This window comes from Oncorhynchus keta, unplaced genomic scaffold, assembly GCF_023373465.1.
Source record: "Oncorhynchus keta strain PuntledgeMale-10-30-2019 unplaced genomic scaffold, Oket_V2 Un_contig_349_pilon_pilon, whole genome shotgun sequence".
In the NCBI taxonomy this organism is placed as follows: domain Eukaryota; kingdom Metazoa; phylum Chordata; class Actinopteri; order Salmoniformes; family Salmonidae; genus Oncorhynchus; species Oncorhynchus keta.
Window position 1 is genome coordinate 233,650 of NW_026287285.1, and position 27,668 is coordinate 261,317.

Sequence of the window (27,668 nt, forward strand, 5' to 3'; positions counted from 1 at the left end):
ACCCACACTGGGCCAAACCCTCACCTAACCACGCTGGGCCAAACCCTCACCTAACCATGATGGGCCAAACGCTCCCCTAACCACACTGGGCCAAACCCTCCTCTAACCACACTGGGCCAAACCTTCCCCTAACGACTCTGGGCCAATAGAGAAGCACTTTAGAGACAGGAAGGGTAAAGGGGCATGTGCTCGACACGGGTAGTCCTATCTGTCCATGTTGCCTTTTACAAAGTGGGCACCAACACTCACCTAAAGAGAGAGAGACGTTTTCATTGTTTTTGGGCAGAATTACTTTACCTTTAACTAGGCAAGTCAGTTAAGAATAAACTATTATTTTCATTGACAGCCTAGGAACAGTGGGTTTACTGCCTGTTCAGGGGCAGAATGACACATTTTTACCTTGTCAGCTCAGGGATTCGGTTACTAGGCCAATGCTCTAACCACTAGGCGACCAGCCACCCCAATTATGTGTTGTTAGCCATGTGTCTTGGCCCATTTTTTATTTATGTGGCCATCGACATTTTGTTGCCTAATGGGCAGGTCAGCCCTGGAGGAAAGTATTGGCTGTATGAAGTAAGAGAACATAACATCTGGTTGTTTTTAAATTACTTCTTATGACATTGTTCGCCAGAATAAATTATGGAATGGAGATTTTACCAATCTGCGTTACCCACTCCGGTCAGCAGATGGCGATGGAAGGCTTTCAGGTGATGTTTCTTGCGTGACGTATAATCTAGTGGACGGAAAGCTTCAACGGCAGTAAAAGACTACTGATTCAACCACTTCGGTAGCGCACATTAAACCAGTCTTGTTTATATTAATGTCAGTGTTTTTAAACATCATTCTGTTTTACTTATTGACTAGTTGAAAAAAATAAGTTATTTGCTTGTTAAATGAAATTGGCTAATTTGTTAAATTGTTAACGTTACTGCACTAGGCTAAACGCTAATGCTAACTATCTAGCTTGCTAACATCGCGACCATGTGCTCACTAAGCTATTCGGAGAAAGAAGCTCTAGGGCTGAACATCATCGTAAAAGAAGAAGAGGAAGAAGCTTTAAGAATAAAAAAGGAAGAAGAGGAGACTGTCACATTAGAAGAAGAAGAGGTGGACATTACAGTGAAAGAAGAGAAAGAACCTTTTGGAGTAAAAGAGGAAGAGGAGGCTATCTCAATTCAAGAGGAGGAGACTGAAGATCCTGTTAACACCAGTGAGTATTGTCTTAAAAACAGGGACACAAACTGCAGTTGTTGAACAAATGTGTGGTTTTAAAGGGCATTATACTGAAGTTCTACACTTGAATATGTTGTTCAGTACTGTAGGAATTGTTGAAGGGGCAATCTGGCAGTGGCACACATATCGGGGTGGCAGGTAGCCTAGTGGTTAGAGCGTTGCAACTCAAATCCCTGCGCGGACAAGGTGAAACTCGGTCGTTCTGCTAATGGGACTTTTAAATTAGATGTATTGAATTCTCCATGTTGTCTACATTAAAGTGCACCTCATCTAATATAACAGGCTTTTAAAATGCAATATTGGTGCTTAATTCATACTTAAAATATCGAAGTGGACGAAAAATGCACCCATTTAGTGGAACGACCCTTTTACATTTGCATCGTAAATTAAAGTGCATCATGATGAAAGTGGACATTTGGGCCCTGTTTAGATATATTCATGCCTCTTGTAAGACTCTGATTGCAATAGTATATAATATGTTTACCATCTGTTTGATGTTCTCATTCACACAGGAGAGAGACATGACTATGGTGGATCCTCTGGGGAGCCTCAACAACATCCTGATGCTGACGAGGCAGAGAAGAGTCTCTCCAGATCAGAACACCAGATGGTACAGCTTGGTCTGGTCTAGCATACAGCTTGGTCTGGTCTAGCATACAGCTTGGTCTGGTCTAGCATACAGCTTGGTCTGGTCTAGCATACAGCTTGGTCTGGTCTAGCATACAGCTTGGTCTGGTCTAGCATACAGCTTGGTCTGGTCTAGCATACAGCTTGGTCTGGTCTAGCATACAGCTTGCTCTATCTGGGTCTGGGCTGTGTTTCTGTAAATCACTTTATGACAACAGTGACATCAGCATCCATAATGATATGTGTTTGTGTCCCCTCTTTATGGTTACCAGGACAACGCTAGCCCTTCCTCCCTCCCGCAGTCCCCGTGTCGTTCCTCTCCCAGTAGCACCTTACTGCGAGAGGAGAAGAAGAAGAAAGGATCAGTTTTGACTCCTCAAAGTAAGTGATTTAGTTTAGTTTGAACAAATACAACTGGTATCTGTTACCAGGACAACCAGCAGAGTTCTGTTAGTTGACAGGAAGATAGACTGGTGGATATGGATGTTATGAATATCATAACACTGAAAAAGGATTCTGCCAATGAAAAGAGACAACCAATTGACCATATAAAACCTTGATGAAAGTTAGCTTTCGAGAGAAAGTTTCAAGATGATCCAATGTAAGGTGCTTGTTTTACAAAAACTTATCCTTAAAACATTATGGATATTACATTGCCTGTCCCAGTCAACCCCCCCTATCTTTACAAGACTGTTGAACAGGCAACTAAACTCAAGACACTTCAAGTTGGCCTGTATTGCTTCATTAACAGCTGATCTACAGATATATTACTCTCAATGTGGTCTGTATTGCTTCATTAACAGTAATGTACCCTTACTGCTAGGACTAACTGGTGGTGTTAAATAGCTGTATGTAATGTAATGTACCCTTACTGCTAGGACTAACTGGTGGTGTTAAATAGCTGTATGTAATGTAATGTACCCTTACTGCTAGGACTAACTGGTGGTGTTAAATTGCTGTATGTAATGTACCCTTACTGCTGGACTAACTGGTGGTGTTAAATAGCTGTATGTAATGTACCCTTACTGCTAGGACTAACTGGTGGTGTTAAATAGCTGTATGTAATGTACCCTTACTGCTGGACTAACTGGTGGTGTTAAATAGCTGTATGTAATGTAATGTACCCTTACTGCTAGGACTAACTGGTGGTGTTAAATAGCTGTATGTAATGTACCCTTACTGCTGGACTAACTGGTGGTGTTAAATAGCTGTATGTAATGTACCCTTACTGCTGGACTAACTGGTGGTGTTAAATAGCTGTATGTAATGTACCCTTACTGCTAGGACTAACTGGTGGTGTTAAATAGCTGTATGTAATGTACCCTTACTGCTAGGACTAACTGGTGGTGTTAAATAGCTGTATGTAATGTACCCTTACTGCTGGGACTAACTGGTGGTGTTAAATAGCTGTATGTAATGTAATGTACCCTTACTGCTGGACTAACTGGTGGTGTTAAATAGCTGTATGTAATGTAATGTACCCTTACTGCTGGACTAACTGGTGGTGTTAAATAGCTGTATGTAATGTAATGTACCCTTACTGCTGGACTAACTGGTGGTATTAAATAGCTGTATGTAATGTAATGTACCCTTACTGCTGGACTAACTGGTGGTATTAAATAGCTGTATGTAATGTAATGTACCCTTACTGCTAGGACTAACTGGTGGTGTTAAATAGCTGTATGTAATGTAATGTACCCTTACTGCTGGACTAACTGGTGGTATTAAAAGGACTAACTGGTGGTGTTAAATAGCTGTATGTAATGTACCCTTACTGCTAGGACTAACTGGTGGTGTTAAATAGCTGTATGTAATGTACCCTTACTGCTGGACTAACTGGTGGTATTAAATAGCTGTATGTAATGTACCCTTACTGCTGGACTAACTGGTGGTATTAAATAGCTGTATGTAATGTACCCTTACTGCTAGGACTAACTGGTGGTGTTAAATAGCTGTATGTAATGTAATGTGCCCTTACTGCTAGGACTAACTGGTGGTATTAAATAGCTGTATGTAATGTACCCTTACTGCTAGGACTAACTGGTGGTGTTAAATAGCTGTATGTAATGTAATGTACCCTTACTGCTAGGACTAACTGGTGGTGTTAAATAGCTGTATGTAATGTACCCTTACTGCTGGACTAACTGGTGGTGTTAAATAGCTGTATGTAATGTACCCTTACTGCTAGGACTAACTGGTGGTGTTAAATAGCTGTATGTAATGTACCCTTACTGCTAGGACTAACTGGTGGTGTTAAATAGCTGTATGTAATGTACCCTTACTGCTGGACTAACTGGTGGTGTTAAATAGCTGTATGTAATGTACCCTTACTGCTAGGACTAACTGGTGGTGTTAAATAGCTGTATGTAATGTACCCTTACTGCTAGGACTAACTGGTGGTGTTAAATAGCTGTATGTAATGTACCCTTACTGCTAGGACTAACTGGTGGTGTTAAATTGCTGTATGTAATGTACCCTTACTGCTAGGACTAACTGGTGGTGTTAAATTGCTGTACTGCTACTGCTTACTGGATGACACGTAGTGAGGAATCCCCCTGTATGGACATTCTACTGTAGAAGGATGACACATAGTGAGGAGGTAGTGAGGAATCCCCCTGTATGGACATTCTACCGTAGAATGATGACACATAGTGAGGAGGTAGTGAGGAATCCCCCTGTATGGACATTCTACCGTAGAAGGATGACACATAGTGAGGAGGTAGTGAGGAATCCCCCTGTATGGACATTCTACCGTAGAAGGATGACACATAGTGAGGAGGTAGTGAGGAATCCCCCTGTATGGACATTCTACCGTAGAAGGATGACACATAGTGAGGAGGTAGTGAGGAATCCCCCTGTATGGACATTCTACCGTAGAAGGATGACACATAGTGAGGAGGTAGTGAGGAATCCCCCTGTATGGACATTCTACCGTAGAAGGATGACACATAGTGAGGAGGTAGTGAGGAATCCCCCTGTATGGACATTCTACTGTAGAAGGATGACACATAGTGAGGAGGTAGTGAGGAATCCCCCTGTATGGACATTCTACCGTAGAAGGATGACACGTAGTGAGGAGGTAGTGAGGAATCCCCCTGTATGGACATTCTACCGTAGAAGGATGACACGTAGTGAGGAGGTAGTGAGGAATCCCCCTGTATGGACATTCTACCGTAGAAGGATGACACATAGTGAGGAGGTACTGAGGAATCCCCCTGTATGGACATTCTACCGTAGAAGGATGACACGTAGTGAGGAGGTAGTGAGGAATCCCCCTGTATGGACATTCTACCGTAGAAGGATGACACATAGTGAGGAATCCCCCTGTATGGACATTCTACCGTAGAAGGATGACACATAGTGAGGAGGTAGTGAGGAATCCCCTGTATGGACATTCTACTGTAGAAGGATGACACATAGTGAGGAGGTAGTGAGGAATCCCCCTGTATGGACATTCTACCGTAGAAGGATGACACATAGTGAGGAGGTAGTGAGGAATCCCCTGTATGGACATTCTACCGTAGAAGGATGACACATAGTGAGGAGGTAGTGAGGAATCCCCTGTATGGACATTCTACCATAGAAGGATGACACATAGTGAGGAGGTAGTGAGGAATCCCCCTGTATGGACATTCTACCGTAGAAGGATGACACATAGTGAGGAGGTAGTGAGGAATCCCCCTGTATGGACATTCTACCGTAGAAGGATGACACATAGTGAGGAGGTAGTGAGGAATCCCCCTGTATGGACATTCTACCGTAGAAGGATGACACATAGTGAGGAGGTAGTGAGGAATCCCCCTGTATGGACATTCTACCGTAGAAGGATGACACATAGTGAGGAGGTAGTGAGGAATCCCCCTGTATGGACATTCTACCGTAGAAGGATGACACATAGTGAGGAGGTAGTGAGGAATCCCCCTGTATGGACATTCTAGTGAAGTTCTACATTGAATGTGTTGTTTTTTAATGTCGGAACACCGTGAGATTCTTTCTGGTTGTCCTGGATACCATTGTTATGGTGTCTGTGTGCAGCAGGAAGGAACTGAAGAGGTTGTTTTGTGAGCCAATAATAACTAGTGTTAGTGAAATGACTGGATGTCTTTCTTTTTCCCTCTTTCTTTTATTTAACCATTATTTTATTTAGCCGTTATTTTATTTAACCCCTATTTCATTTAACCCCTATTTCATTTAGCCCTTATTTTATTTAGCCCTTATTTTATTTAGCCCTTATTTTATTTAACCCTTATTTTATTTAGCCCTTGTTTCATTTAGCCCTTGTTTCATTTAGACCTTATTTTATTTAACCCTTATTTCATTTAGCCCTTATTTCATTTAACCATTATTTTACCAGGTAAGTTGACTGAGAACACATTCTCATTTAAACCAATGAAATGGGGAATAGTTTCAGGGGAGAGGATGGGGGATGAATGTGCCAATTGTAGACTGGGGATGATTAGGTGACCGTGATGGTATGAGGGCCAGATTGGGAATACAGGTACCTTAGCATATGCTACTGTACCTGTAGACTTCCAGTCATTGCGCTAATGCTAGTTACCAGAATCTCTCTGTATTCCTCTAAAGCCACACTGTAACATGGATCTGATTTGGAATAAATATGTGGAATCATGTGGATGTTTCATTCATGTCTCTATGATTAAATAAACACTTTGTTTGTTTTTGGCAGGAGAAAGACCAGACTCTGAGGAACCAGAGGAAGAAACGTCCAAACCAGCAAGACCATACCACTGCTCCCAGTGTGCAAAGAGTTTTACCCAGTTCGGGACCATGAAAAGACACGAGAGGACACACACAGGTGATAAACCTTACCACTGCTCCCAGTGTGGAAAGAGTTTTACTGAGATGGGGTCCCTGAAAAAGCACAAGAGAATACATCCAGGAGAAAAGCCATACCACTGCTTCCAGTGTGGAAAGAGTTTTAACCAGTCAAGGGACCTGAAAGATCATAAGAGAATACATACAGGAGAAAAGCGCCACCACTGTTCCCAGTGTGGAAAGAGTTTTACTCAGTTAGGGAGTCTGAAAAGTCATAAGCGAATACACTCTGGAGAGAAGCCTTATCACTGCTCCAAATGTGGAATTGCTTTTTCAGAGTTAAAAACCTTGAAAAGGCATGAGAGCATTCACACAGGTGAGAAGCCTTACCACTGTACCTACTGTGGAAAGCGTTTTAGACGATCGGAATATCTGAAATTACACGAGAGAATACACACAGGAGAAAAGCCTTACCACTGTTCCCAGTGTGGAATGAGTTTTAGGCAGTTAAGGGACCTCAAAGATCATATGCAAATGCACTCTGGAGAGAAGTCTAGCACATGTTCACATTGTGGAAAGAGTTTTCTGAGTTTAAGAACTCTGAAATTCCATGAGCATATACACACATACAAAAAGGAAAAGTACCAATGTTCCTCGTGTGGAAAGTGGTTTATCCAGTTAGAAGACCTGATTATGCATGACAGGAAACACACAGGAGGGGATAAGACCTACCACTGCTCCCAGTGTGGAAAGAGATTTAACTGGTTAAGGCAGCTGAATAAGCATGAAAGAATACATACACAGGAGGAGAAGACATACCACTGCTCTCAGTGTGGAAAGACATTTTCCCAGTCAGAGGACCTGAAATCACATGAGAGAATAGAGAGGCTGTGTTCTGACTTGTGTTTCTGACTGATCATTTGTGTTTTTGTTTCATGCCACGTGAAATCAAATTGTATGAAACCAGAAAAAAGGTTTTTTACTTTTGTTGTTTTTTCATTTAGAGACATGATCGTGTCTAATATCAGATTCAATATTTAAAATTGTCTATTTGGTTTTGATGAGCTTTGATTGATTTGATAAGTATAAACCCTCTGTTGTTCATCATATGATTTTCTATTTGTTAAGGGATTTTTTTCATCAATAATGACTAATTCTGTATACATTTCAATCAGGACTGACTAATCAGAATACTAATTATGTTACTGTATATGTATGAATTTTCTTTTAATCCTAGTACTGAATATAATGTGTGTAAATATAATCAAGAATTAGAACAATGACTGGTAGAAATGAATGAACTTATCGTCAGACTGGCTAGAATGCTGATCTACACAAGGAGACCATGTCTCGGTCATAAATGATCTAAATTGGTGGGAGACGATGTGGGAAGGCTTGAGAACTATACAGCCTTTGTACCGGTGTGGAGAAGAGACGGTACGAAGACTAATGACGTCATTTTCAGTTTAGAACCCGTTGTATAATGTTTCATGTTCAGTTCTGGAGAATAAACGCTGCTGATTGATTTCCAGACTGGTCTCTGTCCATTTTATGCACAAAAAAAAGAGTCTTACAAATTCTTAGGAGTGGACCGTGTTTAATTTAATTGGGTAATAAAACATGTAGGACTTTAATTCCAGTAACACTATTGCAAAGTGTCAACGATTATATAAGTAAGTAAGTGGCACAAGTCATTGTGTTTGTATTTATGATGGATTCCTCCCTAAACTAAGGAATATCTACAACACATTAAGTGTGTTCCCTCAGGCCTCTACTCTACTACCACATATCTACAACACATTAAGTGTGTTCCCTCAGGCCTCTACTCTACTACCACATATCTACAACACATTAAGTGTGTTCCCTCAGGCCTCTACTCTACTACCACATATCTACAACACATTAAGTGTGTTCCTCAGGCCTCTACTCTACTACCACATATCTACAACACATTAAGTGTGTTCCCTCAGGCCCCTACTCTACTACCACATATCTACAACACATTAAGTGTGTTCCCTCAGGCCTCTACTCTACTACCACATATCTACAACACATTGTGTCCTCAGGCCTCTACTCTACTACCACATATCTACAACATATTGTGTGTCCTCAGGCCTCTACTCTACTACCACATATCTACAACACATTGTGTGTCCTCAGGCCTCTACTCTACTACCACATATCTACAACACATTAAGTGTGTGTCCTCAGGCCTCTACTCTACTACCACATATCTACAACACATTAAGTGTGTTCCCTCAGGCCCCTACTCTACTACCACATATCTACAACACATTAAGTGTGTGTCCTCAGGCCCCTACTCTACTACCACATATCTACAACACATTAAGTGTGTGTCCTCAGGCCCCTACTCTACTACCACATATCTACAACACATTAAGTGTGTTCCCTCAGGCCTCTACTCTACTACCACATATCTACAACACATTAAGTGTGTGTCCTCAGGCCCCTACTCTTCCTGGGGTCCAGCTAAACTAAGGCATTTAAACATTTTTAAAACCTTACAAAACCTTCATAACAGATTTCACAACACATTAAGTGTGTTCCCTCAGGCCTCTACTCTACTACCACATATCTACAACATATTGTGTGTCCTCAGGCCCCTACTCTACTACCACATATCTACAACACATTGTGTGTCCTCAGGCCTCTAGTCTACTACCACATATCTACAACACATTATGTATCCTCAGGCCTCTACTCTACTACATTACATTACATTTAAGTCATTTAGCAGACGCTCTTATCCAGAGCGACTTACAAATTGGTGCATTCACCTTATGACATACCACATATCTACAACACATTATGTGTCCTCAGGCCTCTACTCTACTACCACATATCTACAACACATTAAGAATAGACCTGGTCTGTTCATTTTAATATTATCTTTAACTTTAAGGAGAGTTGAATTGAATAGAAAAAAAGGCAACAGCAAACATGTTGACCCCCACGAATGATGCAGCGCCCCCTTTGGGCCAATCAGTGTAATTTAGCAAATGCCGGATCTATGGCAAAAACACATCCTTCACCCAAGTTTCGTCAAAATTAGCCCAGTGGTGTCTTGAGATATAATTTGAGTTAGCTCAACTCATGTCCCTGAGCATGTGTGCCAAATTTCACCACTCTGAGTCAAACAGATCACCACCGTGTGGTAGATACTCTGAGTCAAACAGATCACCACCATGTGGTAGATACTCTGAGTCAAACAGATCACCTACTGTGTGGTAGATACTCTGAGTCAAACAGATCACCTACCGTGTGGTAGATACTCTGAGTCAAACAGATCACCACCATGTGGTAGATACTCTGAGTCAAACAGATCACCACCATGTGGTAGATACTCTGAGTCAAACAGATCACCACCATGTGGTAGATACTCTGAGTCAAACAGATCACCACCGTGTGGTAGATACTCTGAGTCAAACAGATCACCACCATGTGGTAGATACTCTGAGTCAAACAGATCACCACCATGTGGTAGATACTCTGAGTCAAACAGATCACCACCGTGTGGTAGATACTCTGAGTCAAACAGATCACCACCATGTGGTAGATACTCTGAGTCAAACAGATCACCTACTGTGTGGTAGATACTCTGAGTCAAACAGATCACCACCGTGTGGTAGATACTCTGAGTCAAACAGATCACCACCATGTGGTAGATACTCTGAGTCAAACAGATCACCTACTGTGTGGTAGATACTCTGAGTCAAACAGAACACCACCGTGTGGTAGATACTCTGAGTCAAACAGATCACCACCATGTGGTAGATACTCTGAGTCAAACAGATCACCACCGTGTGGTAGATACTCTGAGTCAAACAGATCACCACCATGTGGTAGATATGAATGTTCTTGCATATATTGAGTCTTGACCGTGTTTGCAACATGTGTACCAAATGTTGTTACAATACGAATATCCTTGACTGATTTATGTGCCAGACCACGCCCACCTGCAGGGTTATTGGTCAAATAGCAGCCATTTTATTTTAGGTACAAGTCTGGAAAATATTTTGTTTAGAGACTGTTGGCCATAGATGCCACATCATTCGGTGCCAGAAGAGTAGCGTTTTCGGTGTTTTCCCCAAAATTCCAAAGTTTACCACAGTCACAAAGTCAGAAGGTCCGCCTAATTGACCAATCAGATGAGGGAGTGTATTCCGATCTGCATGAAACACATTTTTTTTTAAATGACATTCGGAAATCATTCAGACACCTTGCCTTGTCCACATTTTGTGACGTTACAGCCTTGTTCTAAAATGGATTAGAAATATATAAAAATGCTCATCAATCAACACACAATACCCCATAATGACAAAGCGAAAAACAGGTTTTTACATAATAACAGGAGGAGTTATTCTATTGGACAGAGGAGTTATTCTATTGGACAGAGGAGTTATTCTATTGGACAGAGGAGTTATTCTATTGGACAGAGAAACGCTGTTAGTTTCCATACAAGCCTTTCATTCTAATAGTAATATATCATGTTGTTGACCTTCACCAGATGCCCAGCCTTTCATTCTAATAGTAATATATCATGTTGTTGACCTTCACCAGATGCCTTTCATTCTAATAGTAATATATCATGTTGTTGACCTTCACCAGATGCCCAGCCTTTCATTCTAATAGTAATATATCATGTTGTTGACCTTCACCAGATGCCCAGCCTTTCATTCTAATAGTAATATATCATGTTGTTGACCTTCACCAGATGCCCAGCCTTTCATTCTAATAGTAATATATCATGTTGTTGACCTTCACCAGATGCCCAGCCTTTCATTCTAATAGTAATATATCATGTTGTTGACCTTCACCAGATGCCCAGCCTTTCATTCTAATAGTAATATATCATGTTGTTGACCTTCACCAGATGCCCAGCCTTTCATTCTAATAGTAATATATCATGTTGTTAACCTTCACCAGATGCCTTTCATTCTAATAGTAATATATCATGTTGTTGACCTTCACCAGATGTCCAGCCTTTAACAGGAAAACACCAGTTGGGAGAGGAAAAGGCTTCTATTTAAATGGAGTTCCATTTCAAGTTGTTGACACAAAGACGTATGAATGCCACCAAGAGGAAAGACAGACAAACAAAAGCCAAAGAGAAATATGAGGCTGAAATTAACAAGAAGATTGTAATTGCAAAGACAGATCACTGTAATTAATGCCATACATATTTACAACACTAATTTCACTTGAATTATGTTGAATTACTAACTAACAATGGAATGTTCCTCAACAAAATGGAAGAAGATGGGACTTTAAACTGGTGTCTCAACTCTGTGGTCACTAAAGATCCCATGGCACTTATGAATCTGGTCAGCGTACACACTCCCCCGTCTGATTGGTCGAGGAGGCGGGCCTTCTGACTTTGTGGCTGTGGTTACTGGTGGAGGAGAGGGACCTTTGTACCGATTTCATGACAGAGTAAAGCGAGTATAGCGCCACCATCTCGCCAATCGGTGTCATTTTGTATATGCCAGATCTCTCTGGCCAAGACGCATCATTTACCCAAGTTTAGTTATAATCAGGTTTAGAGGGAGGCGTAGACAATGAGTCTCCATTGGTCCGCTAGTTTTAGAGTGACGGTTCGTCTGACGCTGCTACTCTGATTGGTTGAGGATGAGCCAATCGTTGATTACTTTGGTTTCTGCAACACCCCTCATTTAGACGTCACAACAATCGACTTCAATGATGTCAGTCTCAGACTGAAGTATGTTGCTAACGACAGAACAGTGGAATAATTCAGTTTGAGCCGACAGGCCACTCTATCGCTAATCTTTCCGAAGAGAAAGTTACATATTTTTGTTTGTTTTGTGCGGCGATAGAGCGCTGCATGAACTAGGGCTTAAATGCTCATATAGATGCTCTCTAAAATCAAATCCAATTGTATTGGCCACATACACATATTTAGCAGATATCATTGCGGGTGTAGCGATATGCTGGTGTTCCTAGCTCCAACAGTGCAGTAGTATCTAACGATTCACAACAATACACACACATCTAAAAGTAAAATAATGGAATTTAGAAATATATAAATATTAAGATGAGCAATGTGGCATTGACTAAAATACAGTAGAATACAGCATATGCATATGAAGTGAGTAAAACAGTATGTAAACATTATTCAAGTGACCAGTGATTCCATGTCTATGTACATAGGCCGGCAGCCTCTAAGGTGCAGGGTTGAGTAACCGGGTGGTAACCAGCTCAGTGATAGACAAAAAACAGTATGATGGCCTTGAGATAGAAGCTGTTTTTCAGTCTCTCGGTCCCAGCTTTGTTGATGTCTCGTCATTGTTGGTAATCAGACCTACTACTGTTGTGTCTTATAGTATTTAAATTCCCTCTTTACAAAATCCGCACTAATTCATGAACACACTTCTATGAAACAAATGCCCCCCCCCCAATTTTTTTTAAATAATAAATACAACTGCGTTACCCACTCCAGTCAGCAGATGGCAGATGTGCAGATTTCAGGCGATACTTCTAGTGTGACGTCTAATGTAGTGGACGGGACACTTCATCAACAGTAACAGCAGTTAGTCGGCCACCTCCGTAGCCAACATTATCGAAAACAGTCACTGTGTTTTAAACATACTTCTGCCGTGTCTATTTGTTGGCCCATTTAATGTAACGTTAATATTTACGTTGTTTGTCAGGTAGCTGGCTTGCTAAATTAGTTTTTCACGAGGCTAATCGCTAATGCTAAGTAGCTAGCTAGTTAACATCCCCGACCATGAGTTCACTTAGCTACTCCACTCCTGCTGAAGAAGAGGAGGTCTGCTGGACGGAGAAAGAAGAAGAGTCTGTCACAGTTAAACAAGAAGTAGAGGATGAGTCTGTTACAGTTAAACAAGAAGTAGAGGATGAGTCTGTTACTGTGAAAGAAGAGAAAGAAGCTTTCAGAGTGAAAGAGGAGGAGGAAGTTACAGTGAAAGAAGAGGAGACTGTTACTGTGAAAGAGGAGGAGGCTGTTACTGTGAAAGAAGAGAAAGAAGCTTTCAGAGTGAAAGAGGAGGAGGATGTTACTGTTAAACAAGAGGAGGAAGACGTTTTTGGAGTGAAGATGGAGGGGGAGATTACTGTCACGTTGAAAGAGGAAGAAGAGGAGGGGCAGATTACTGTCACGTTGAAAGAGGAAGAAGAGGAGGGGCAGATTACTGTCACGTTGAAAGAGGAAGAAGAGGAGGGGCAGATTACTGTCACGTTGAAAGAGGAGGAAGAGGAGACGGGAGATCTGAGTAACACCAGTAAGTAGTGTCTTAAAAACGGGGGCACAAACTCTTCAGTCCTTGAAGATTGTTCGGTCACATGTTTGAAGATGAGGTATTGAAATGTAAAAGTTACTAATATTTGTATAAAAACGTGTAAGTGGACATATTGTGGACATATTTCTCATTACCGTAACACTGGTTCAAGTTGCTGTAAAAACTCCAATATTTGTTTTTATTCAGTTTTATTCACCCATGATGCATCATCTAGTGAAGGAGCCCTGAGATGAGCACAAGTTTGTTAACATTTTTCACTTATGCATTCAGAATGAGGATCTTATTCTCAAACACCCCCTTTACGACACTTGACCTTGACATTACCGAAATGACAAAAAAGATTAGATTGGGAAAAACTTAAGAGACCCATTACCTTATCAACATGGAGATATGAATGGGCTTTAGTGGTGTGGTCAACACTTAGAGACCAATTACCTTACCAACATGGAGATGTTGGGCTTTAGTGGTGTGGTCAACACTTAGAGAACCATTACCTTACCAACATGGAGACATGAATGGGCTTTAGTGATGTGGTAAACACTTAGAGAACCATTACCTTACCAACATGGAGACATGAATGGGCTTTAGTGATGTGGTCAACACTTAGAGAACCATTACCTTACCAACATGGAGATGTTGGGCTTTAGTGATGTGGTAAACACTTAGAGAACCATTACCTTACCAACATGGAGACATGAATGGGCTTTAGTGATGTGGTAAACACTTAGAGAACCATTACCGTACCAACATGGAGACATGAATGGGCTCTAGTGATGTGGTCAACACTTAGAGAACCATTACCTTACCAACATGGAGACTTGAATGGGCTTTATTGATGTGGTCAACACTTAGAGAACCATTACCGTATCAACATGGAGGTATGAATGGGCTTTAGTGATGTGGTAAACACTTAGAGAACCATTACCTTATCAACATGGAGACATGAATGGGCTTTAGTGATGTGGTAAACACTTAGAGAACCATTACCTTACCAACATGGAGGCATGAATGGGCTTTAGTGATGTGGTCAACACTTAGGGACCCATTACCTTACCAACATGGAGGCATGAATGGGCTTTAGTGATGTGGTCAATAGTTTGCTGACTCATAATGTCTGTCTCCTGTTACTTCCAGATGAAGCTGGAAGTAACAGAGCTCTGCTCAGCCTATAAGCATGACATTATCTAGTATTATAGAGCTCTGCTCAGCCTATAAACATGACATTATCTATTATTATAGAGCTCTGCTCAGCCTATAAACATGACATTATCTAGTATTATAGAGCTCTGCTCAGCCTATAAACATGACATTATCTAGTATTATAGAGCTCTGCTCAGCCTGTAAACATGACAATCCATGAAAGCAAACCCAGTTGAAAGATTCCTGGAATCAGAGGTCTCTGCAGCTCCAACTGTTCCCGAATACACAATCCTGGTATTCTAGATAATGTTTTGTGTTGGATCTAAAATGATTCGGGTCTCGGTGTCCTGGTATTCTAGATAATGTTTTGGGTTGGATCGAACGTGACTTCTGCAGTAGAGAGAGAAGGGCCCATACAGATCTGAACGTGACTTCTGCAGTAGAGAGAGAAGGGCCCAGTACAGATCTGAACGTGACTTCTGCAGTAGAGAGAGAAGGGCCCATACAGATCTGAACGTGACTTCTGCAGTAGAGAGAGAAGGGCCCATACAGATCTGAACGTGACTTCTGCAGTAGAGAGAGAAGGGCCCATACAGACCTGAACGTGACTTCTGCAGTAGAGAGAGAAGGGCCCGTACAGATCTGAACGTGACTTCTGCAGTAGAGAGAGAAGGGCCCGTACAGATCTGAACGTGACTTCTGCAGTAGAGAGAGAAGGGCCCATACAGACCTGAACGTGACTTCTGCAGTAGAGAGAGAAGGGCCCGTACAGACCTGAACGTGACTTCTGCAGTAGAGAGAGAAGGGCCCGTACAGACCTGAACGTGACTTCTGCAGTAGAGAGAGAAGGGCCCGTACAGACCTGAACGTGACTTCTGCAGTAGAGAGAGAAGGGCCCGTACAGACCTGAACGTGACTTCTGCAGTAGAGAGAGAAGGGCCCATACAGATCTGAACGTGACTTCTGCAGTAGAGAGAGAAGGGCCCGTACAGACCTGAACGTGACTTCTGCAGTAGAGAGAGAAGGGCCCATACAGATCTGAACGTGACTTCTGCAGTAGAGAGAGAAGGGCCCATACAGATCTGAACGTGACTTCTGCAGTAGAGAGAGAAGGGCCCGTACAGATCTGAACGTGACTTCTGCAGTAGAGAGAGAAGGGCCCGTACAGATCTGAACGTGGCTTCTGCAGTAGAGAGAGAAGGGCCCGTACAGATCTGGTACTACGTAATCTTATTTGATAAGTAACCTAGTAATGGTAGCTATTAGTCTACTGTAGCCCGGGCTTTCATAGTACGGCCCCTCTCCCGCTCTTCTCCTACTTTGTCAGCTTCAGATAATAAAGTAGTTTAAAAAAAATACAACTTTCCTGCTGCTTTTTGTTAGTTCGGATCCGGGTGGTAGAACTCCAGGTCCCGTTCGGATCCGGGTGGTAGAACTCCAGGTCCCTTTCGGATCCGGGTGGTAGAACTCCAGGTCCCTTTCGGATCCGGGTGGTAGAACCCCAGGTCCCTTTCGGATCCGGGTGGTAGAACTCGAGGTCCCTTTCGGATCCGGGTGGTAGAACCCCAGGTCCCGTTCGGATCCGGGTGGTAGAACTCCAGGTCCCGTTCGGATCCGGGTGGTAGAACTCCAGGTCCCGTTCGGATCCGGGTGGTAGAACCCCAGGTCCCTCTCGGATCCGGGTGGTAGAACCCCAGGTCCCTTTAGGATCTGGGTGGTAGAACCCCAGGTCCCTTTAGGATCTGGGTGGTAGAACCGCAGGTCCCTTTAGGATCCGGGTGGTCGAACCCCAGGTCACTTTCGGAACAGGTCCAACTTTTTGGACCCGTGAAGACCTCTACCTCCAACCAGGATATCTGGAAAACTTGGGATTTTTGTGAAAAGCTACCTGGGTTTTTGCAACCCTAATAGAAATACAGTTGTATCATGTTTCAGGTTTCATTCAGGTCTTTGTTTAACACAATAATATGTCTTTGGCAGGAAAGAGACCAGATTCTCACTCCAGTAGGAAGAGATTCTCCGATAGCGGGAAGAGTCCTTCAGGGAAACCAGAACCAGAGACTCCCAAACCAGCAAGACGACACCACTGTTCCCATTGTGGAAAGAGTTTTATGAAGTTATGGAAGCTTAAAGAGCATGAGAGAACACACACGGGAGAAAAGCCTTACCAATGTTCCCAATGTGGAAAGAGTTTTACCTTGTTAGTTAACATGAAAAGGCATGAGAGAATACACACAGGAGAAAAACCTTACCAATGTTCTCAGTGTGGAAAGAGTTTTACCTTGTTAGTTAACATGAAAAGGCATGAGAGAATACACACAGGAGAAAAACCTTACCAATGTTCTCAGTGTGGCAAGAGTTTCACCCAGTTAGGGAGCCTGAAAATACATAACAGAATACACTCTGGAAAGAAGTCTTACCACTGCTCCCAATGTGGGAAGAGTTTTAACCTGTTAAAGCACCTGAAATCACATGAGAGAATAGAGAGGCTGTGTTCTGACTTGTGTTTTTGACTGGGAATTTGTGTTTTTGTTTATGCAACTTGAAGTCATATTGTTTTTATGAAACCTTACTCACATAAAATATATTTTTTTTTTTACATGAAACCTTACTCAAAAATATAAATCTAATTGTTGATATGAAACCTTACTAACATACACCTTAGCCAAATATATTTAAACTCAGTTTTTCACAATTCCTGACATTAAATCCTTGTAAAAATGCCCTGTCTTAGGTCAGTTAGGATCACCACTTTATATTAAGAATGTGAAATGTCAGAATAATAGTAGAGAGAATAATTTATTTCAGCTTTAATTACTTTCATCACATTCCCAGTGGGTCAGAAGTTCACATACACTCAATTAGTATTTGGTAGCATTGCCTTTAAATGGTTTAATTTGGGTCAAACATTTTGGGTAGCCTTCCACAAGCTTCCCACAATAAGTTGGGTGAATTTTGGCCCATTCCTCCTGACAGAGCTGGTGTAACTGAGTCAGGTTTGTAGGCCTCCTTGCTCGCACACTCTTTTTCAGTTCTGCCCACACATTTTCTATAGGATTGAGGTCAGGGCTTTGTAATGGCCACTCCAATACCTTGACTTTGTTGTCCAGTTAAGTAATTTTGCCACAACTTTGGAAGTGTGCTTGGGACCATTGTCCATTTGGAAGACCCGTTTGCAACCAAGCTTTAACTTCCTGACTGATGTCATGAGATGCTGTTTCAATATGTCCATATCATTTTCCTTCCTCCTGATGCCATTTATTTAGTGAAGTGCAACAGTCCCTCCTGCAGCAAAGTACCCACACAACATGATGCTGTCACCCCCGTGCTTCACAGTTGGGATGGTGTTCTTCAGCTTGCAAGCCTCCCCGTTTTTCCTCCAAAAATAATGATGGTCATTATGGCCTAACAGTGCTATTTTTCTTTCATCAGACCAGAGGACATTTCTCCAAAAAGTACGATCTTTGTCCCCATGTGCAGTTGCAAACCGTAGTCTGGCTTTTTTATGGCAGTTTTGGAGCAGTGGCTTCTTCCTTGCTGAGCGGCCTTTCAGGTTATGTCAATGTAGAACTCGTTTTACTGTGGATATAGATACTTTTGTACCTGTTTCCTCCAGCATCTTCACAAGGTCCTTTGCTGTTGTTCTGGGATTGATTTGCACTTTTCGCACCATAGTACATTCATCTCTAGGAGACAGAACGCGTCTCCTTCCTGAGCGGTATGACGGCTGCATGGTCCCATGGTGTTTATAATTGCGTACTGTTGTTTGTACAGAACGTGGTACCTTCAGGCGTTTGGAAAATGTTCCCACGGATGAACCAGACTTGTGGAGGTCTACAATTTTTTTTCTAAGGTCTTGGCTGATTTCTTTTAATTTTCTCATGATGTCAAGCAAAGAGGCACTGAGTTTGAAGGTAGGCCTTGAAATACATCCACAAAAATGATGTCAATTAGCCTATCAGAAGCTTCTAAAGCCATGACATCATTTTCTGGAATTTTCCAAGCTGTTTAAAGGCAAAGTCAACTTAGTGGATGTAAACTTCTGACCCACTGGAATTGTGATACAGTGAATTATAAGTGAAATAATCTGTTTGTAAACAATTGTTAGAAAAATTACTTGTGTCATGCACAAAGTAGATGTCCTAACTGACTTGCCAAAACTATAGTTTGTTAACAATAAATGTGTGGAGTGGTTGAAAAACTTACGACCTCAACTGTATCTAGGAGTCCATGCTGGTCCATAGTCACAGCCAATAACACATCTCTAGGGTTCCATAGTCACAGTCAATAACACATCTCTAGGCTTCCATAGTCACAGTCAATAACACATCTCTAGGGTTCCATAGTCACAGTCAATAACACATCTCTAGGGTTCCATAGTCACAGTCAATAACACATCTCTAGGCTTCCATAGTCACAGTCAATAACACATCTCTAGGGTTCCATAGTCACAGTCAATAACACATCTCTAGGGTTCCATAGTCACAGTCAATAACACATCTCTAGGGTTCCATACTGGTCCATAGTCACAGTCAATAACACATCTCTAGGGTTCCATAGTCACAGTCAATAACACATCTCTAGGGTTCCATAGTCACAGTCAATAACACATCTCTAGGGTTCCATGGTCACAGTCAATAACACATCTCTAGGGTTCCATAGTCACAGTCAATAACACATCTCTAGGGTTCCATAGTCACAGTCAATAACACATCTCTAGGGTTCCATAGTCACAGTCAATAACACATCTCTAGGGTTCCATAGTCACAGTCAATAACACATCTCTAGGGTTCCATAGTCACAGTCAATAACACATCTCTAGGGTTCCATAGTCACAGCCAATAACACATCTCTAGGGTTCCATAGTCACAGTCAATAACACATCTCTAGGCTTCCATAGTCACAGTCAATAACACATCTCTAGGGTTCCATAGTCACAGTCAATAACACATCTCTAGGGTTCCATAGTCACAGTCAATAACACATCTCTAGGCTTCCATAGTCACAGTCAATAACACATCTCTAGGGTTCCATAGTCACAGTCAATAACACATCTCTAGGGTTCCATAGTCACAGTCAATAACACATCTCTAGGGTTCCATACTGGTCCATAGTCACAGTCAATAACACATCTCTAGGGTTCCATAGTCACAGTCATTAACACATCTCTAGGGTTCCATAGTCACAGTCAATAACACATCTCTAGGGTTCCATAGTCACAGTCAATAACACATCTCTAGGGTTCCATACTCACAGTCAATAACACATCTCTAGGGTTCCATGCTGGTCCATACTCACAGTCAATAACACATCTCTAGGGCTCCATAGTCACAGTCAATAACACATCTCTAGGGTTCCATAGTCACAGTCAATAACACATCTCTAGGGTTCCATGCTGGTCCATAGTCACAGTCAATAACACATCTCTAGGGTTCCATGGTCACAGTCAATAACACATCTCTAGGGTTCCATAGTCACAGTCAATAACACATCTCTAGGGTTCCATAGTCACAGTCAATAACTGTAGATGGATGACACGTAGTGAGGAATCCCCTGTATGGGCATTCTACTGTAGAAGGATGACACGTAGTGACGAATCCCCCTGTATGGGCATTCTACTGTAGAAGGATGACACGTAGTGAGGAATCCCCCTGTATGGGCATTCTACTGTAGAAGGATGACACGTAGTGAGGAATCCCCCTGTATGGACATTCTACTGTAGAAGGATGACACGTAGTGACGAATCCCCCTGTATGGACATTCTACTGTAGAAAGATGACATGTAGTGAGGAATCCCCCTGTACTGTAGAAGGATGACACGTAGTGACGAATCCCCCTGTATGGACATTCTACTGTAGAAGGATGACACGTAGTGACGAATCCCCCTGTATGGACATTCTACTGTAGAAGGACGACACGTAGTGAGGAATCCCCCTGTATGGGCATTCTACTGTAGAAAGATGACACGTAGTGAGGAATCCCCCTGTGTGGGCATTCTACTGTAGAAGGATGACACCTAGTGAGGAATCCCCCTGTATGGGCATTCTACTGTAGAAGGATGACACGTAGTGAGGAATCCCCCTGTATGGACATTCTACTGTAGAAGGATGACATGTCGTGACGAAACCCCCTGTATGGGCATTCTACTGTAGAAGGATGACACGTAGTGAGGAATCCCCCTGTATGGACATTCTACTGTAGAAGGATGACATGTCGTGACGAATCCCCCTGTATGGGCATTCTACCGTAGAAGGATGACACGTAGTGAGGAAGTAGTGAGGAATCCCCCTGTATGGGCATTCTACTATAGAAGGATGACACGTTGTGACGAATCCCCCTGTATGGACATTCTACCGTAGAAGGATGACACGTAGTGAGGAAGTAGTGAGGAATCCCCCTGTATGGACATTCTACTGTAGAAGGATGACACGTAGTGACGTATCCCCCTGTATGGACATTCTACTGTAGAAGGATGACACGTAGTGACAAATCCCCCTGTATGGACATTCTCCTGTAGAAGGACGACACGTAGTGACGAATCCCCCTGTATGGGCATTCTACTGTAGAAAGATGACATGTAGTGAGGAATCCCCCTGTACTGTAGAAGGATGACACATAGTGAGGAATCCCCCTGTATGGGCATTCTACTGTAGATGGATGACACGTAGTGAGGAATCCCCCTGTATGGACATTCTACTGTAGAAGGATGACACGTTGTGACGAATCCCCCTGTATGGACATTCTACTGTAGAAGGATGACACGTAGTGAGGAATCCCCCTGTATGGATATTCTACTGTAGAAGGATGACACGTAGTGAGGAATCCCCCTGTATGGATGTTCTACTGTAGAAGGATGACATGTAGTGAGCAATCCCCCTGTACTGTAGAAGGATGACACGTAGTGAGGAATCCCCCTGTATGGACATTCTACTGTAGAAGGATGACACGTAGTGAGGAATCCCCCTGTATGGACATTCTACTGTAGAAGGATGACACGTAGTGAGGAATCCCCCTGTATGGACATTCTACTGTAGAAGGATGACATGTAGTGATGAATCCCCCTGTGTGGGCATTCTACTGTAGAAGGATGACACCTAGTGAGGAATCCCCCTGTATGGGCATTCTACTGTAGAAGGATGACACGTAGTGAGGAATCCCCCTGTATGGACATTCTACTGTAGAAGGATGACATGTCGTGATGAATCCCCTGTATGGGCATTCTACTGTAGAAGGATGACACGTAGTGAGGAATCCCCCTGTATGGACATTCTACTGTAGAAGGATGACATGTCGTGACGAATCCCCCTGTATGGGCATTCTACCGTAGAAGGATGACACGTAGTGAGGAAGTAGTGAGGAATCCCCCTGTATGGGCATTCTACTATAGAAGGATGACACGTTGTGACGAATCCCCCTGTATGGACATTCTACCGTAGAAGGATGACACGTAGTGAGGAAGTAGTGAGGAATCCCCCTGTATGGACATTCTACTGTAGAAGGATGACACGTAGTGACGTATCCCCCTGTATGGACATTCTACTGTAGAAGGATGACACGTAGTGACAAATCCCCCTGTATGGACATTCTCCTGTAGAAGGACGACACGTAGTGACGAATCCCCCTGTATGGGCATTCTACTGTAGAAAGATGACATGTAGTGAGGAATCCCCCTGTACTGTAGAAGGATGACACATAGTGAGGAATCCCCCTGTATGGGCATTCTACTGTAGATGGATGACACGTAGTGAGGAATCCCCCTGTATGGACATTCTACTGTAGAAGGATGACACGTTGTGACGAATCCCCCTGTATGGACATTCTACTGTAGAAGGATGACACGTAGTGAGGAATCCCCCTGTATGGATATTCTACTGTAGAAGGATGACACGTAGTGAGGAATCCCCCTGTATGGATGTTCTACTGTAGAAGGATGACATGTAGTGAGCAATCCCCCTGTACTGTAGAAGGATGACACGTAGTGAGGAATCCCCCTGTATGGACATTCTACTGTAGAAGGATGACACGTAGTGAGGAATCCCCCTGTATGGACATTCTACTGTAGAAGGATGACACGTAGTGAGGAATCCCCCTGTATGGACATTCTACTGTAGAAGGATGACATGTAGTGATGAATCCCCCTGTGTGGGCATTCTACTGTAGAAGGATGACACCTAGTGAGGAATCCCCCTGTATGGGCATTCTACTGTAGAAGGATGACACGTAGTGAGGAATCCCCCTGTATGGACATTCTACTGTAGAAGGATGACATGTCGTGACGAATCCCCCTGTATGGGCATTCTACTGTAGAAGGATGACACGTAGTGAGGAATCCCCCTGTATGGACATTCTACTGTAGAAGGATGACATGTCGTGACGAATCCCCCTGTATGGGCATTCTACCGTAGAAGGATGACACGTAGTGAGGAAGTAGTGAGGAATCCCCCTGTATGGGCATTCTACTATAGAAGGATGACACGTTGTGACGAATCCCCCTGTATGGACATTCTACCGTAGAAGGATGACACGTAGTGAGGAAGTAGTGAGGAATCCCCCTGTATGGACATTCTACTGTAGAAGGATGACACGTAGTGAGGAATCCCCCTGTATGGACATTCTACTATAGAAGGATGACACGTTGTGACGAATCCCCCTGTATGGACATTCTACCGTAGAAGGATGACACGTAGTGAGGAAGTAGTGAGGAATCCCCCTGTATGGACATTCTACTGTAGAAGGATGACACGTAGTGAGGAATCCCCCTGTATGGACATTCTACTGTAGAAGGATGACACGTAGTGAGGAATCCCCCTGTATGGATATTCTACTGTAGAAGGATGACACGTAGTGAGGAATCCCCCTGTATGGATGTTCTACTGTAGAAGGATGACATGTAGTGAGCAATCCCCCTGTACTGTAGAAGGATGACACGTAGTGAGGAATCCCCCTGTATGGACATTTTACTGTAGAAGGATGACACGTAGTGAGGAATCCCCCTGTATGGACATTCTACTGTAGAAGGATGACATGTAGTGATGAATCCCCCTGTATGGGCATTCTACTGTAGAAGGATGACACCTAGTGAGGAATCCCCCTGTATGGGCATTCTACTGTAGAAGGATGACACGTAGTGAGGAATCCCCCTGTATGGGCATTCTACCGTAGAAGGATGAAACATAGTGAGGAATCCCCCTGTATGGGCATTCTACCGTAGAAGGATGACACGTAGTGAGGAATCCCCCTGTATGGACATTCTACCGTAGAAGGATGACACATAGTGAGGAAGTAGTGAGGAATCCCCCTGTATGGACAACCTACTGTAGAAGGATGACACCTAGTGAGGAATCCCCCTGTATGGACATTCTACTGTAGAAGGATGACATGTCGTGACGAATCCCCCTGTATGGGCATTCTACTGTAGAAGGATGACACGTAGTGAGGAATCCCCCTGTATGGACATTCTACTGTAGAAGGATGACACGTAGTGAGGAATCCCCCTGTATGGGCATTCTACCGTAGAAGGATGACACGTAGTGAGGAATCCCCCTGTATGGGCATTCTACCGTAGAAGGATGAAACATAGTGAGGAATACCCCTGTATGGACATTCTATTGTAGAAGGATGACACGTAGTGAGGAATCCCCCTGTATGGGCATTCTACCGTAGAAGGATGAAACATAGTGAGGAATACCCCTGTATGGACATTCTACCGTAGAAGGATGACACGTAGTGAGGAATCCCCCTGTATGGACATTCTACTGTAGAAGGATGACACGTAGTGAGGAAGTAGTGAGGAATCCCCCTGTATGGACATTCTACCGTAGAAGGATGACACATAGTGAGGAAGTAGTGAGGAATCCCCCTGTATGGACATTCTACCGTAGAAGGATGACACATAGTGAGGAAGTAGTGAGGAATCCCCCTGTATGGACATTCTACCGTAGAAGGATGACACATAGAGAGGAAGTAGTGAGGAATCCCCCTGTATGGGCATTCTACCGTAGAAGGATGACACATAGAGAGGAAGTAGTGAGGAATCCCCCTGTATGGACATTCTACCGTAGAAGGATGACACATAGAGAGGAAGTAGTGAGGAATCCCCCTGTATGGACATTCTACCGTAGAAGGATGACACATAGAGAGGAAGTAGTGAGGAATCCCCCTGTATGGACATTCTACCGTAGAAGGATGACACATAGTGAGGAGGTAGTGAGGAATCCCCCTGTATGGACATTCTACCGTAGAAGGATGACACATAGTGAGGAGGACATTCTAGTGAGAGATTATTTTTCCCTCTTTCTTTTAACCCTTATTTTATTTAGCCCCCTTATTTTATTTACCCTTATTTTATTTAGCCCTTATTTTACCAGGTAAGTTGACTGAGAACACATTCTCATTGAAACCAACGCAATTGGGAATAGTTTCAGGGGAGAGGATGGGGGATGAATGTGCCAATTGTAGACTGGGGATGATTAGGTGACCGTGATGGTATGAGGGCCAGATTGGGAATACAGGTACCTTAGCATATGCTACTGTACCTGTAGACTTCCAGTCATTGCGCTAATGCTAGTTACCAGAAGCCACACTGTAACATGGATCTGATTTGGATTAAATATGTGGAATAAATATGTGGAATCATGTGGAAGTTTCATTCATGTCTCTATGATTAAATAAACACTTTGTTTGTTTTTGGCAGGAGAAAGACCAGACTCTGAGGAACCAGAGGAAGAAATGTCCAAACCAGCAAGACCATACCACTGCTCCCAGTGTGCAAAGAGTTTTACCCAGTTAGGGAACATGAAAAGACACGAGAGGACACACACAGGTGATAAACCTTACCACTGCTCCCAGTGTGGAAAGAGTTTTACCGAGATAGGGTCCCTGAAAAAGCACAAGAGAATACATCCAGGAGAAAAGCCATACCACTGCTCCCAGTGTGGAAAGAGTTTTAACCAGTCAAGGGACCTGAAAGATCATAAGAGAATACATACAGGAGAAAAGCGCCACAACTGTTCCCAGTGTGGAAAGAGTTTTACTCAGTTAGGGAGTCTGAAAAGTCATAAGCGAATACACTCTGGAGAGAAGCCTTATCACTGCTCCAAATGTGGAATTGCTTTTTCAATGTTAAACACCTTGAAATTGCATGAGAGAATACACACAGGTGAGAATCCTTACCACTGTTCCTTCTGTGGAAAGAGTTTTAGAGGATCGCAACAGCTGAAAAGACACGAGAGAATACACACAGGAGAAAAGCCTTACCACTGTTCCCAGTGTGGAATGAGTTTTAGGCAGTTAAGGGACCTCAAAGATCATATGCAAATGCACTCTGGAGAGAAGTCTAACACATGTTCTCATTGTGGAAAGAGTTTTCTGAGGTTAAGAACTCTGAAATTCCATGAGCATATACACACACACAAAAAGGAAAAGTACCAATGTTCCTCGTGTGGAAAGTGGTTTATCCAGTTAGAAGACCTGATTATGCATGACAGGAAACACACAGGAGGGGATAAGACCTACCACTGCTCCCAGTGTGGAAAGAGATTTAACTGGTTAAGGCAGCTGAATAAGCATGAAAGAATACATACACAGGAGGAGAAGACATACCACTGCTCTCAGTGTGGAAAGACATTTTCCCAGTCAGAGGACCTGAAATCACATGAGAGAATAGAGAGGCTGTGTTCTGACTTGTGTTTCTGACTGATCATTTGTGTTTTTGTTTCATGCCACGTGAAATCAAATTGTATGAAACCAGAAAAAATGTTTTTTTTTACTTTTGTTGTTTTTTCATTTAGAGACATGATCGTGTCTAATATCAGATTAAATATTTAAAATGGTCTATTTGGTTTTGATGAGCTTTGATTGATTTGATAAGTATAAACCCTCTGTTGTTCATCATATGATTTTCTATTTGTTAAGGGATTTTTTTTAATCAATAATGACTAATTCTGTATACATTTCAATCAGGACTGACTGATCAGAATACTAATTATGTTACTGTATATGTATGAATTTTCTTTTAATCCTAGTACTGAATATAATGTGTGTAAATATAATCAAGAATTAGAACAATGACTGGTAGAAATGAATGAACTTATCGTCAGACTGGCTAGAATGCTGATCTACACAAGGAGACCATGTCTCGGTCATAAATGATCTAAATTGGTGGGAGACGATGTGGGAAGGCTTGAGAACTATACAGCCTTTGTACCGGTGTGGAGAAGAGACGGTACGAAGACTAATGACGTCATTTTCAGTTTAGAACCCGTTGTATAATGTTTCATGTTCAGTTCTGGAGAATAAACGCTGCTGATTGATTTCCAGACTGGTCTCTGTCCATTTTATGCACAAAAAAAGAGTCTTACAAATTCTTAGGAGTGGACCATGTTTAATTTAATTGGGTAATAAAACATGTAGGTCTTTAATTCCAGTAACACTATTGCAAAGTGTCAACGATTATATAAGTAAGTAAGTGGCACAAGTCTTTTGTTTGTATTTATGATGGATTCCTCCCTAAACTAAGGCATATCTACAACACATTAAGTGTGTGTCCTCAGGCCCCTACTCTTCCTGAGGTCCAGCTAAACAAGGCATTAAGGC

The 27,668-nt window shown here is 42.6% G+C and overlaps 3 protein-coding genes across 12 annotated transcripts; all 3 read left to right on the forward strand.

The window, feature by feature from the left end:
* Nucleotides 1-614: 614 nt before the first annotated feature.
* On the forward strand, nucleotides 615-8,167 carry LOC118376423 (zinc finger protein 501-like). Its single transcript, XM_052508353.1, has 4 exons — nucleotides 615-1,210; nucleotides 1,746-1,843; nucleotides 2,133-2,241; nucleotides 6,548-8,167. Exons 1-4 carry the CDS (start codon nucleotides 982-984, stop codon nucleotides 7,546-7,548), a joined length of 1,437 nt encoding a protein of 478 aa, XP_052364313.1. The 5' UTR covers nucleotides 615-981; the 3' UTR covers nucleotides 7,549-8,167.
* LOC127924013 (uncharacterized) lies at nucleotides 3,728-6,492 on the forward strand. Of its 9 annotated transcripts, none has more exons than XR_008116558.1 (4): nucleotides 3,728-4,819; nucleotides 4,940-5,059; nucleotides 5,288-5,347; nucleotides 5,466-6,492. XR_008116558.1 is itself a non-coding variant. In XM_052508359.1 (4 exons), exons 1-4 carry the CDS (start codon nucleotides 4,442-4,444, stop codon nucleotides 5,796-5,798), a joined length of 951 nt encoding a protein of 316 aa, XP_052364319.1. In that variant the 5' UTR covers nucleotides 3,728-4,441; the 3' UTR covers nucleotides 5,799-6,492. The 9 variants fall into 9 exon arrangements, 4 of the variants coding, with proteins under 4 accessions (XP_052364319.1, XP_052364317.1, XP_052364320.1 ...); XR_008116560.1 differs by having other exon boundaries at nucleotides 5,000-5,059; XM_052508359.1 differs by having other exon boundaries at nucleotides 4,880-5,059.
* A 4,966-nt stretch (nucleotides 8,168-13,133) lies between the features above and the next one.
* Nucleotides 13,134-27,391, forward strand: LOC127924010 (zinc finger protein 436-like). Of its 2 annotated transcripts, none has more exons than XM_052508351.1 (2): nucleotides 13,134-13,916; nucleotides 25,768-27,391. In XM_052508351.1, exons 1-2 carry the CDS (start codon nucleotides 13,403-13,405, stop codon nucleotides 26,766-26,768), a joined length of 1,515 nt encoding a protein of 504 aa, XP_052364311.1. In that variant the 5' UTR covers nucleotides 13,134-13,402; the 3' UTR covers nucleotides 26,769-27,391. The 2 variants fall into 2 exon arrangements, with proteins under 2 accessions (XP_052364311.1, XP_052364312.1); XM_052508352.1 differs by lacking the exon at nucleotides 25,768-27,391 and adding an exon at nucleotides 17,055-20,576.
* Nucleotides 27,392-27,668: the final 277 nt, after the last annotated feature.